The sequence below is a fragment of the Zea mays genome, chromosome 4 (assembly GCF_902167145.1).
Source record: "Zea mays cultivar B73 chromosome 4, Zm-B73-REFERENCE-NAM-5.0, whole genome shotgun sequence".
Classification (NCBI taxonomy): Eukaryota; Viridiplantae; Streptophyta; class Magnoliopsida; order Poales; family Poaceae; genus Zea; species Zea mays.
Genome location: NC_050099.1, coordinates 240,777,659 through 240,792,223, shown reverse-complemented (window position 1 = coordinate 240,792,223; position 14,565 = coordinate 240,777,659). Strand labels below are relative to the sequence as shown.

The window sequence follows — 14,565 nt, the reverse complement described above, 5'->3', positions numbered from 1 at the left end:
TCCAACTCTTTTTACTAAGACTTGCGATGGTGATCTTTTTGTGTGCCAAATTTATGTCGATGACATAATATTTGGTTCTACTAATCAAAAGTCTTGTGAAGAGTTTAGCAGGGTGATGACGCAGAAATTCGAGATGTCGATGATGGGCGAGTTGAACTACTTCCTTGGGTTCCAAGTGAAGCAACTCAAGGACGGCACTTTCATCTCCCAAACGAAGTACACGCAAGACTTGCTAAAGCGGTTTGGGATGAAGGACGCCAAGCCCGCAAAGACGCCGATGGGAACTAACGGACACACCGACCTCAACAAAGGAGGTAAGTCCGTTGATCAAAAAGCATACCGGTCCATGATAGGTTCCTTGCTTTATTTGTGTGCTAGTAGACCGGATATTATGCTTAGCGTATGCATGTGTGCTAGATTTCAATCCGATCCTAAGGAGTGTCACTTAGTGGCTGTGAAGCGAATTCTTCGATATTTAGTCGCTACGCCTTGCTTCGGGATCTGGTATCCAAAGGGGTCTAACTTTGACTTAATTGGGTACTTAGATTCCGACTATGCTGGATGTAAGGTCGATAGAAAGAGTACATCGGGGACGTGCCAATTCTTAGGAAGGTCCCTAGTGTCATGGAATTCTAAGAAACAAACCTATGTTGCCCTATCCACCGCTGAGGCCGAGTACGTTGCCGCAGGACAGTGTTGCGTGCAACTACTTTGGATGAGGCAAACCCTCAGGGACTTTGGCTACAATCTGAGCAAAGTCCCACTCCTATGTGACAATGAGAGTGCTATCCGAATAGCGGAAAATCCTGTTGAGCACAGCCGCACAAAGCACATTGACATCCGACATCACTTTTTGAGAGACCACCAGCAAAAGGGAGATATCGAAGTGTTTCATGTTAGCACCGAGAACCAGCTAGCCGATATCTTTACCAAGCCTCTAGATGAGAAGACCTTTTGCAGGCTGCGTAGTGAGCTCAATATCCTAGATTCGCGGAACTTGGATTGAATTGTAGCATATATGTGTTTATGCCTTTGATCATGTTCATTCTGCATTTTGTTGCTTATTGTGGTGCTCAAGTTGTACAAACACTCCTTGGACCTCACACGTCCTTTTTGCAAGTGATGCACATATTTAGGGGGAGCTGTGCTACAACTTGACCCTTTGAGACTAACCATATGCTTGAGTTTGCTTGTTTTAATCTCAAAGGAGGTTTGAAAGGGAAAAGGTGGACTTGGACCATGAAAGACTTCCACTGCACTCCGATGAGAGGGTAACTTATTCCAAGTTCATCTCATGTACTCTTATTGCCTTTGTGTTCTTATTTGAAGATTTTGGTGAGGCAATGGGGTTAAGGGGCCAAGATTGATCCCGTTTTGGTGCTTGATGCCAAAGGGGGAGAAAATAAAGGCCAAAGCGATAAATGGATCAGCTACCACTTGAGAGATTTTGAAAATAGTAGAATAGAGCTTTTGGTTTGTCAAAACTCTTTTATTGTCTCTCTTGTCAAAAGTTGGCCTCTTATGGGGAGAAGTATTGATTATGGGAAAAAGGGGAGTTTTTGAAATCATGAATCAATTTCTCTTGGAATGACTCTCTTTATGTCTTAACATGTGTGTTTGACTTAGAGATAGAAATTTGAGTTTGATTTGCAAAAACAAACCAAGTGGTGGCATAGAGTGATCCATATATGTCAAATTTGAATCAAAACAACTTGGAGTTCTTAGTTGAATTGATTTTGTACTTGTTCTACTTGCCTTATGTTGTGTTGGCATAAATCACCAAAAAGGGGGAGATTGAAAGGGAAATGTGCCCTTGGGCCATTTCTAAGTATTTTGGTGATTTAGTGTCCAACACGAGTGCCTAAGTGTAAAAAGGTGGACAAAGTACAAATCAAGGAGAAAGGTATGTTTCTCAGACTTAGTACATTGTTTTATGGACTAATGTATTGTGTCTAAGTGCTGGAAACAGGAAAAATCCAATTGGAAATGTCTTGGCTCAAGCAGCCAAGACTCTGTTGAGTCTGGGGGCACCGGACTGTCCGGTGGTGCACCGGACAGTGTCCGGTGCGCCAGGCTGGCTCGAGCGAAGTGGCCGCTCTCGGGAATTCACCGGCGACGTACGGCTATAATTCACCGGACTGTCCGGTGTGCACCGGACTGTCCGGTGAGCCAACGGTCAGCCGGGCCAACGATCGGCCGCGCAATCTGCGCGGGACACGTGGCTGAGCCAATGGCTAGAAGGGGGCACCGGACTGTCCGGTGTGCACCGGACATGTCCGGTGCGCCAACGGCTCTCTAGCTGCCAACGGTCGACTGCGCCATTTTTGGAAGAAAATCGGGCACCGGACAGTGTCCGGTGTGCACCGGACTGTCCGGTGCGCCAGTCGACAGAGGCAAGATCAGCCTTCCTAGATTGCTCTCAACGGCTCCTAGCTGCCTTGGGGCTATAAAAGGGACCCCTAGGCGCATGGAGGAGAACAACAAGCATTCCTACAACATTTCTAAGCACCAAGACATCAATTCCGCGCCTTTGATTCTTTGCGATAGCAATTAGAGCTCTAGTTGAGTAGTGAACTCATTGAGTTGTGTTGTGAGCTCTCGTTGCGACTTGTGTGCGTGGTGTTGCTGTGATTTCTTGTCTTGAGTGTGTTGCTAATCCCTCCCTTGCTCTGTGCTTCTTTGTGAATTTCAAGTGTAAGGGCGAGAGGCTCCAAGTTGTGGAGATTCCTCGCAAACGGGATTGAGAAAAAGCAAGCAAAACACCATGGTATTCAAGTGGGTCTTTGGACCGCTTGAGAGGGGTTGATTGCAACCCTCGTCCGTTGGGACGCCACAACGTGGAGTAGGCAAGCGTTGGTCTTGGCCGAACCACGGGATAACCACCGTGCCATCTCTGTGATTGATCTTGTTGGTTATTGTGTTTTGTTGAAGATTCCTCTCTAGCCACTTGGCGATTATTGTGCTAACACTTAACCAAGTTTTTGTGGCCTAAGTTTTTAAGTGTTACAGGATCACCTATTCACCCCCCTCTAGGTGCTCTTAGCCTGCTCCTCCTCCCACTCCCGACCGCCTCCCGCCATGCGCTATCGCCAACCCAGACGCCACCTCTTCCTCCCCTTCTCCCCTCCCGCGCCTGTAAGTTCCACCTCGCCTCGGCACGCTCGCCGTCCCGCGCCGCCGCTTCGGTTTTCGGCGACGACGAGGATGAGATGGCGCGTGCGTGCAGGGCTGCTGGTGCTGCTCATCCCTGCGCCTTCTCCCCCGCGACGACGCGCTCTCGTCCCCCTCCGCCTGCGCGCACCGCCTCAAGCCTTGGTCTTGGCGTGCCCAATCCCCCACCTCGTCCTCCTAACGCTTGTCCCCGCCCGCTCCCCACCCTGATCTACCTGTCTCTACCCTTACCTCTTCCATTTCTACTTCTCCCCGTTGTTGCTCTGCTCCTGCTGCCACAAGAGTATTCGCCTTCAATCGTTGCTCGCGCCTGTAATTTTGTGCCGCACGCCGACTTGTTTGCCGTTTTCGCTGCCGTCTTCTGTTGGATCAGATTTGTATGGATCGCTTCCGAGATCGGATCTACGCTGTTGCGGGTCAGGTAGCATCCTGGATACCCCTTCTCTTGTTCAGTGCTCCTGCGCTGATTTAGACCCGCGCGACTCTGGATCTGCCCCAGCCGTGCGGCCCGGCCGGATCGGAGCGAGGGGATGTCCGGATCTCGGTCGCTAAGGCGAGATGCGGATCTAAGGCCCCTTCCCTCGGTGACGTGGTTGCTGCTGCTGCTGTTCTCCGGGCGTTTGATCCCAATATAGCTGAGGTCAAGCTTGATGATCTGCGTACTGTGGATTTGCTAATGAGGGGTGGCCGGATCGGACTGTTGGCGTCCGACCTGATTTGGTTGTTCGCTTGAATAGACTTAGTTACCAGTGGACAGTGGAAGTGATCGTTCAGCAGCACTAGAGCAATTTGTTTTACATGTAAAATTAGAGTGGCTGCTAGAGATGCACCAATGGCCGAGCTGCATGTGTTTATTCCTATATAGCGACAGTTGTGTGATTGATCCAAAACGCAAAATTTTAGTTTTCATCAAATGATGATTTCCTGATGCCACTACCTATGTGTGTGTGAGGCACTTATTAAATGAAAAGTAACTTTCGGTTGGGATCTGGGAATCTGTATTGTGTTCCGTGGTTGGTCACAGCTTGTGGCCTGCATTGTTCCATAGGCCAAATGGCTAGGCAAGGAAAATAAATCATGTAATTTGGAAAAATATCTGTCATAGTCAGTAGTGTACAGCAGTACATGCTTGTTCGGGCCTTTATTTCACCATGGTGTTGTGGTATATGGAGTACTTGGATTGTGTGATGCTTTATACATTTGTTTGTTCTAGCAGAGGTTGAGTTTATATTTCTATTCTTATGTAGGGCGTCATGAGTGTCGTCAATTGTTACATCCTTACATCCTTGTGTTCACAATATGATCCATCAACTTTTTCTTCTGTGGTCTCTTATCCCTGTGTTCTCATGTCCATGTTTCCTGCTTCTTGTTGCAGTTAAAGCCTGAGGAGGTTGCTGGTATCATAAAGGACTTTAATGAACCTGGTACTCTTGCACCAACTGGTCTTTTCGTTGGAGGTACAAAGTACATGGTGATCCAAGGTGAACCTGGAGTTGTCATCCGAGGAAAGAAGGTACAGTGGGGAATAGATTGTCTGATAGAAGAAATGCTTTGATCATTCCCTTTTCGTATGCTTATGTTAATTTTACCGAAAAAACAAACTCAATTCATATCTGTAGTACTCCCTCCGTTCTTTTTTATTTGTTGCGTTTTAGCTCAAAAATGTTCTTTTTTATTTGTTGCGTTTTAGCTCAAAAATGAACTACCGGGCGACAAATATTCGAAAGCGGAGGTAGCACTATATTAGCGTTATGATATCTAAATGGATCAAGCTCTTATAGAATTATTACGCAAGAGGAATACTGTATCAAATATGCCTGGATACATGGTCATGATCACTTTCAGTTAATTAATATTCCTGATGAACTCTGTTAGCTGCATCTGCAAGCTTTTGTAGCATGTATTCAAGATCACTCTACGGAGTGGGCAGTAATTTTTATTGTAGGCCGTATCACCTTGTGGTTTGTGTACGTTGTCATTAAATCATGGTTGCATCCATTAAATAATGAAAACTAACTTGTAACATGGCACACTAACTTGTATTAGTCTACCGTAGTACTGTATTAGTCTACCACAAGCTTAATTCGTGCCACTCAAGATCGGCCTTTGCTATGCGGCTATGTTTGGAGTTCGTTCACCTTCACGATTGCATCTCTGGCACTTAACATTAGCATCTAAATCTGGATGTATGTGGTATGTCTATGAGGATTGAGGAGGAATAACAGCTACATCTGTTCTTGTCCATGTTTCTGTAGCATCAGTAGCGCAGCGTGGTTGTACGTTTGCTGTGTTGCTGTATCACTCTGCGTCTCTGCAAGTGCTAAACCAGTCACTTTATGGACGGTGGTTCCTGTGGTCTCGAGGGAGCGTCGGTAGTGACATCTACTACTAGCGCTGGTATTCAGCTTCTGCCAGAGAAGCACTGCGCCGATGAAGCTTGTGGAGCCATGGCACGCAGTAATGGTCCTGAAGGAGTGCCAGTAGTGACTTCTGCTGATGACCCTCCGACCCGTGCCGATATTCCATTTCTCTGCAATTCAGTTGATGAAACCTGTGAAGCCACAGGGGACGGCAGTGCTCCCTTGGATGCTCAGATATGTACGGGTTTCTCTAAGTTGATCAGCTTGGAGGTGAAGAAAGGCCTCCAGAAGTGCGCGACGTTCCCACCCTCGTCTGGTCAGCCTCAGCAGGAGGATTGTTCATGCTCCCATGTAGGTGATGGCCTCACGGGTGCTCCTGCTTTCTAGCGATCTGTGTCCTTACCTGTGAGTACCTCATGTTAAATTATTTTACCATTTGTCTTAAATGATTGCTATTGTACTTAAAGTTCTACTGATAAGTCGTACGCTCTGTACTTGAATGAGATCTTTTGGTTGCGATCATTATGTATGTTCAAAGTAATAGATGGACTCCATCTTGGTTATTTTAGTGTTCGCTAGCAGCCTTAATACCTAATCAAATCAGGTTCATATTCGCTTTCCAGTTTATCATGCTCATACAAAATTAGCAACCACCTTTTGGAATGCAATAATACTTTGAACTAATTGAAAGACATCCTGGTTTTGTTGTGTTGACCGAGTGTTTTCTGGCTAAAGCTGAACACAAACTCACCATATAAGCATTTCTTTCTTTATTGATTATCTTCAAAAAAACAGAGCTCAGTTCCAATTGTTTAAAGTTGCACATGACCTGACATCCGCTGTCCAAATGTAATTAGTTGTTTGTTCTTACTTTGGCTATATTGGTAAGCTTGCATGTGAATTGACAGCTTGCTCCAATACTGTAATTGGTAATGAAGAAATGTTTAACATTTCAGGTGATAAATACATGTGTGAGCTAAATCTATTGATCTGCTTGTTTATGTAACGGTACTTCAAAACTGTATCACCGGTTATGTCTTGGCATGCTTCTTTACGGATCTGTTATCCATGCATGGCAGACAATAGTTGGCATTTTAGCAGCACAACAATATTTCTAACTATTAAGTGTTAATTATCTAATGTTATTTCTAACTATTAAGTGTTAATTATCTAATGTATTTAATGAAGTAACACAGTTAGACTTGCCTAAAGAGGCCAGTGAAGCTTCACTGGCTGCATAGAGAAGTACATTTTTATTATCATGTAAATGCATGGTTCTTTGGAACCATTTGGCCTATCTGATTAATTATTACTATAACCGGGAATGGGAGCCCGAGGCTATAACCCGGACTCCTCGCCCTCGTACCTCGTTGCTGGCGAAGAGCGTCATCAATGGCGAGTGGAGGTTCACTACACAGTAAGCTCCCTCACTCGTTTCTTCCCCTCCCCCAAACTCTAGAGATTCCATCCGTGATCGAGGCCGGTTATCTGTCCAAGGAGGCCCGCCGGATCTTGGAGCATCATTCGCGGTCTTGGCGCGTCTACGCAACTGTATCCTAAGGGCATCGAAGAGGAGAGACGGTACGCCGGTGGCGACAAGGTACGGTAGATTTGAACTGGAGTGTGGAGGTATCGTCGGCCAGTGCCATGGTAACTGATAAGCTGCTGCTAGCAACTACCGTCGCCTATTTGTTTTGTTTCAGAAAGTTAAGGTGCATGAACCTCTGATATAGCATTTGACACACTGTACTCTGTACTTTACACAGCACCCAGGAGGAACTCTTGTGTGGGTGTGGGCAGGGCTAGAAGGAAGAACCATGCATGCTACTACATTCATATAATCTTTTTCAGAGGTTTAAGATATCAACACTAATCTGACTTTGATTGTCTGAAAGAATTTATCATGTTGTTGCTTACTGTTTTCGGTAGGGGGTCAATGCTTACTTTAGCTGTGCAATAATTCCTCAATATTAAACCGAGTTTGATCAAGTACCTTGAAGCTACAAGTAGCAGTGATTTGACAGGTTTACTGCTGCCTGAAACATGATTGCAAGTGTTCTTAGTATATAGCTCTTCTCCATTTCCTCTCCAACTGTCACATGTGCTCATACGCTTTTGCCTTAGTTTATTACATGTCCAGAACACCAACATAAAGAAAACCTGCCCTCGATTAGCATTATTCAGTACAGAGAGTTGTGGAGAAATAAAGTTAATTTGTTTGTTGGCGCAACTAATTAGACCACGTTTTCATTAACAATAATACTAACATGTTTTTGTTGTAGGGAGGGCACATTTTGGCGGCTACGAGAGACCGATTTTCCTGTGTGGTGGTGACAACAACACCGTGGAGCCAAGTCAATGTCGGCAAGCTGATTTTTCAGATTGGAACCTATGGTTCTTTTTAAAGATCGAATATGTTCTAGCATCTTAAAAAGATTTGTCAGAATGTAAACATTTGTTTTGAGGTCATTTAAGCCTCAAACAAAATTTCTTGGACTTATTTCGTTGGAGGGAACGAGACATCTCGAGATCTAAATGTGTATAGAACATATATTTTTTATGGGTATCAAATATGATTGTGTGTAAAGCACGTACATAGTACTATAATAATGAAACACACATTTGTACATAATTCATCATGGTATTATATGTTGCCGTTGCAACGCACGGGCACTCAACTAGTCAACAAATAATCATACCCTGCTCAAATAGGAACTATTGCAGCTAGCGAACAGGGCAAATAAACATCACCGCAATAGGACAACAGCAGATATTATCAATACATTGGACTAGAGCTCAATCGCTTTTAGAAAAGAGTGTACTAATCAGGTCTGAAAACATGGCATAACGCTCTGAACTTGAGACGACTAACCAAAAAAAGTGTACTCATCAGGACACACATTTCGGTGCAAGACAATCCATGAGAATGCTCTAAGCTACAGCGCTCTTGCCCTTCTTCCTCTGTAGCTTCTTCATGTAGAACTCAAGCTCTTTACCCTCAAGGATGTACCTGTTATATAAAAAGAAAAGGCTACTAAGGAGCTGCAGGTAACGTTATAGGTAGTGAAACAAGGAGATAACTTGAAGCCAAGAAGGATAACATGACAAGATATCTAAAATCAAAACGACCATTATGATTTAAGCAACAAAAGTTTGTAGTACACACACAGATATGCTGCTCTAAAAATACTAAGAAAGTCTGGTGGAAGTCCATTATTTCGTACCCATCAGCACGGCCACACTGTCCAGGGCGGGAAGAAATGCATGCCAGCAACCGTCCACTGCCAAATTGCTCCTCAATGTGTGGGTCAAGGGTACGTCCCTCCTTGCGCTTCTCAAGCTTCCTCGTGACATGGTTGCTCTTTTTCGTTTCCTCAGCTGCTGCCTCAACCTCTTGTCCCTGGATGGATATTATATCAAACAATAAATGAATCACCAGAGGAAACATATGAGCTACTAGAGTAAAGAAAATGAAAAGTAATGAACTATTGACATCTGCTTTCTGGAAATACTTCAAGTAAACAAAATATATTGATAAAAATTATCAACTTCTACATTTTTTCATACAGAAATATAAAATAGGCTAGTGCAGAAACAAGCTATTCAAGTGGTTAAAAAGAAGAGTTATCTAACGAGCTTATATTTGTCAGCTACAAAACAAGATGTATGAACTACGAAGCCAATACCTTACTAAAACATTCAGTGGTAAATAGTGAGAAGCTGTGTTCCAAGAAAGAATACCTCAGCATTATCCTTCTTTGCAGCAGGGGTTTTCTTCTTCCTACCAATGTCAACTCCATAGTGAGTGAGGTACCACTGCTTGAATGGGGCAGCATCAACTTGCACAATGGCACTCTTCACAAGGGTTTGTGTCCTCACAAGCTCATTGTTTGACGCATTGTAGACCACGTCGAGGATACGGGTCTTGCGGGTAACAGCTTCACTTCCCCATGAGTAGTTACCAGTATCAAGGCGAAGAGCCCTCCATTTCACATTACCTCCACGAACACGGACCCTCCTAACTGTCTTATTGCTTGACAACTTGGTGTTGGCTGGCTGGCGACCAAGCTCATACCTTCAAGAGAAATGACAAGCAGAATAAACCTCTGAACGTAAGTCCTAGCATAGTACTGCGACACAACAAAGCCACATCGATAAACAACTCTTTTAAGCAAGCTAATGTCACCAATTCAGTTTGATGAAACTTGCACACAAATGATCTACAATTTTAGTGCTGCCTCAAACACATAGAATGGACAAGTTGTGATAAAAAAAGACTATTCTGAGAAACACCAACTTCACCAAGTGAAATTGGCTAATTGCCTTCAAGAAAATTGAAAAATACATAGAATTGACAGATACAATTGCTTATGAACTGTCAAGGCTCAGGCATTTCATTGGAAGCATCATGGTAAACAATTTTAACAGTCACAGATAATTTTTTATTAGGCAATACTCAGTAACCTCACAATTAAGGGCGACAAGCATAAATCACTGGAGTTCAACGAATAATGTCAAGAGAGAAAAACATTATTTGAATCCTTGATACAACTCGGACCAATTAATACCGCATTACCGCTGCAACCACTACAAGATCCACAGGGAATCGACATGCAAAGTTAACAAGTTAGGACCGGTGATCTAATCAAGCAGCAGCGTACTACAGAACAAAAGCAGAGCTAGGTGAATCCAGCCGTCAATAACATAGGGAAGAGAAACGGTCATTACTTTCGCTTCTTCCTCCAGGCCTTCTGCTTTCCACCGGTGGCTCGGCGCTTGTGCATCGAGTCACGCGAGATACCTGCACGGACACATCCAAACCATCCGCAGAGGCACCCATTAGCATCTCATCGCCCAAACCGAAGAACCACCGCGGCAGCTATGTCAGTACAGACAAAACGAGAAGCGGGTGGATGGAATCTTACCCATTGTGCCTTGGCACAACTCCTCTTCCGCCTGCTCCTTGTCCGTCCGCGCCGCCGCTCTTCTGTTGGGTACAGAAGTGAGAGAAGGAAACCCTAGGTATCGAGTGTGTATATAGGAGGAGGGAAGGTGGGGCGCCTGGGCCGCATAAAATGTGGAAAGGCTCTGAACCGACAAATTTGGATGTTTAACAGACCTGTAAATGGTTCTGTACTCTAAAATATAGTATATAGAGAATACATGCATCTTTTTATCTCCAACAAAAGTCTGTAAAGAATCATCTAAAGTTTAGAGCACGGCATGCATCCGCTAGAAATGAAGGGCGTACGGTTCTACTCTATACACTGTGCTTATTTATTGTGTTTGCTCATTCACATGCACATGACCGGTAAAAATCAATATAGAATGTGAAATATGGTACACTATTGATATAGAGGATGAAATTTAGAGGACATTGCTGGAGATGGAGAAAATATAGAGAACAAAATTTTTTAGAGAGTGCTGTAAAGGACTGAGAATATTCTTTTAGGGGACAAAATTTAGGGGACGTTGCTGGAGACAGTCTGTTTGTTTTAGGGGATGTTTGGTACTACTTCACTTCATAAAATCTAGCTTAGCTCTATAAGGCCTTGTTTGGAAGGCCTCTATTTCAAAAATTATAGTTTTGGTTTTCTAGTTTCATCATGAAACAACTTCAACAGATTGGTAAACTGGTGTTCAAGAATGTTTGGATTGTACATAGACTTCACCTTCTGTAATACAATTATTTTGTGTGAGTTGCTTTAATTATCCTTGATGATTAACGGGTGTAGAAAGAGACATGAATCGGCAGGTTATGTAACCAGTGGCATGGTGGGTGATTTTGGTGCAACTTCATGAGGAGATATAAAAATAGTGTTTTTGAAGCACTCTTTAAGGAGCTTGAAAAATTTCATGAAACTGTCCTCTAGTTTTAGTTTTTTAAGCTATAGCTCGTGGAGCTAGACGTGTTTGGGTAGAAGAAGCTGGAATAGACTTAAAATTCTTAAAGTGAAGCTCTCCCAAATAAGGCCTAAAACTCTAGTCAAACACTCTTAGTTTCACCAACTCAGTTTCACCAAAAAAGGTGAAATTGACCGTAACTTCACTAAGGGTCTATTTAGAAGAGCTTCATTTCAAAAAATTTAAATCTATTTTAGCTTCTTCTATCCAAACGAGTCCAGATCCACGAGCTCTAGTTCCAAAAAAACTGAAACTAGAGACCAGATTCAAGAAATTTTTGAAGCTCCTCGAAGGGTGCTTCAAAAACATTGTTTTCATACCTCCTCATGAAGTTGCACAAAAATTACCAACCATGACATTGGTTACATGACCTATCAATTCATGTCTCTTTCTCCACCCGTTAATCATCAAAGGTAATTAAGAAAACTCGCACAAATTAATTATATTACAGAAGCTAGAGTCTATGTGCAAACCAAACACTTTTGAATCATGTATTACTAATCTGTTGAAGTCGTTTCATGGCGAAGCTACAAAACCGAAGCTGCAATTCTTGAAATGAAGCCCTCCTAAACATGTGACGTGCGCCAGCAAACCTCAGCGCGTAGCTGCTTGAGCTTGCCAACGTCGTTGCGGCGGCCGCAGGGACCTGTGGTGCGGTCCAGCGTTCACTTTCTCAAATCGAAATCAGCGGGTTTCGATGAATTATTCTGTTTTCGTTACTCACCGAAAATCGAATTTCGTTCCAAATTTAAGTAGATTTTGATTTAAAATATAAAAATACAAAATTTAATTTTTAGTCAACAAAACGAAATTCGTATCTATGCAAACGAAATTGTGAACCCTGGTGCGGGCAGCCGGAGCTTAGGCATGCCACCTAGCTGCCTCGACACAACCGGGCATGGGGAACCCGGTAGACGTTAGCATGAGGGCATCGACCTCCACACCCACGCGTCCAATGGTCTGCAAGTCACGGCAGTTATTCAGCTTTTCTTGCATGCCATATGAACTGGTCAGTTGTTTAGTGAACTTTTTTTCCAACTTGGTCATTATGGTTACTATACATTGAGTAGACAAACGATAATCATTTTCATGCTTGGCGCATTTGATTGGCCAGGCGGTGACAAGACCTCTAATACTACCTCTGTTTTCGAATATTTTATCGTCTGTTGGTTCATTTTTAAACTAAACAGTGACAACTAACAAAGAACGGAGGGAGTATTAAACTACAACAACAAAAACAATCCCATACATATTCAAGGGTACAAGAGACTTTTCTAAACAAAATTTCATTTTATTAAAGCTAAAGTTGATCTCCAAGCCAAACATATTTAGAAACTCCGTTAATTTGAAACTGGGATGCTCAACTGTGAAGTTTATTATGAAGTTGAGCTGGTTTATATGAAGTTGAGCTGTGCCAAACACTCCCTTAGCTTATGGAGAGCTTCTGGCGGCCAGAAGCTGCTATTGCTCCCTAGATGCATTAGAGTTGTACATTCGGGTCGGGTCTGGCGGGTTGACATAAGACCGAAAAAAGCACGACACGCACGACACGAAATTATTTCGGGCTAGCCCAAGCCAACCCAATGCATCGAACCATGCTTGGGTCGTGGCCATGACCCATGGCGAGCACGAGCCTGAACCATTTATGCAAACACAAAAAACCCACTAATAGGGATGAAAAGGTCCATTCTCTACTGTCTTTTCACGGCTTCACGCCTTTCGGTCCATGGGCCAGAGGCCATCGTCCACCTGGTCTCAGGCCCAACCACCGGTGACCAGCCCCCCAGCAAAAGCCCTGAAGAGGCGAAGCCTGCTACTCAAACAATCAAGTTTAGCTGATGTGTCTACACTTTAGCCATGTTAAGAAACCTAACCCTAAGGTTTGGTGGGCTCATATCGAATATACCCCTGATGGGTATCATGTCTCTATATATATTCGTTATACACTTTGTTGCCTCGTTAAAACTCCTAAAAATCCAGTGGGAAAAATATGGAGAAAGAGTGCATGGTGACGCAAATTGCATTTTCACTTTGTTGCCTCGTTAAAAAAACTCATGAGAGAAACTTTAGGAAAACTCACCAAGGGAAAAAGAGTACAACAATTGTCATCAGGATAGATTTCGATCTTCTAGATCTAGATTCCATCAAATCTTCTATAAAGGCTAACTTTAGAAATGTGCTCCCCTGATCCTTGCAAAAATATCTCAGTATGGCAAAACACCTTCTTCTGGAAGTATATGCATGCAAAGATTTAGCAAATGGATTGCATATTGTCGCAAGGATTATCTCATAACTTCACCTCAACTCACTTCTAGGATACACAAAGTAAGTGCTCATATCAACATAAATAAGCCACTTTGATTGGTGGTGTTCGATTGACTGGATCTATATGATAGAAACTTTCATAAAGGTTCACATATTGATCATCAAGTTGATGCCTTCAGGGTATACAATATGACATTTAGTGTATCACAATTATGATCAAAATAAGCATCCAGTCCCCTCATGATGACATCTATCAAAGTCATTATCCCTCATAATTCAAACATATTCTTCAAGATATATGTCTCATTGTTCATCTGAAATAATGAGGATGGATGAGGTTGGGGTGATACACTTTTCATTCTATCATAGACCACAATGTATACATGGTTGTGTAAAACAAATAATTTGTCCTTCCAAAGGACTTAGGGGGTAATATAGTTGCAATAGTACATATTCTAAATATGACTATTCAACTTCTATGATGATGTAACAAAAGACTATCAAAGATTGTAATCCATTAGGGATTCTCATCAATCGAATACATAGTTATAGTATGTCATTCTGGCACAATGGGGATATTTTGCTAGTAACACCTAAACCATTTAGGGTTTTGCCAGCAGGGTTTTAGAGGATATCATAATTCTCCATCTAGTAGAATATATCATGAGTAAAACTCATGGAATGTACAGGTGCTTCTTCGGTGAACTTCAAGTCCTTTGTTACCTCATCTTATTTCTCTTGAGTTTGTATGGGTCTTTGTCCCTTGATAGGGATTATCAAACTTTGGTGTTCAACACAGACTTTGTTTCTTCTGGAAGGGTTCCATCAGGGAAGTATAATCTCAACTAGGAGATATTCTCTCTAC

General features: G+C 43.0%; 1 protein-coding gene across 1 annotated transcript; it reads right to left on the bottom strand.

The window, feature by feature from the left end:
• Window positions 1–8,160: 8,160 nt before the first annotated feature.
• On the bottom strand, window positions 8,161–10,568 carry LOC103654822 (40S ribosomal protein S8). The gene is made up of 5 exons (NM_001374614.1): window positions 10,457–10,568; window positions 10,260–10,332; window positions 9,273–9,606; window positions 8,756–8,931; window positions 8,161–8,541 (listed from the first exon to the last, which is right to left on the bottom strand). Exons 1-5 carry the CDS (start codon window positions 10,458–10,460, stop codon window positions 8,463–8,465), a joined length of 666 nt encoding a protein of 221 aa, NP_001361543.1. The 5' UTR covers window positions 10,461–10,568; the 3' UTR covers window positions 8,161–8,462.
• Between the last annotated feature and the right edge of the window lie 3,997 nt (window positions 10,569–14,565).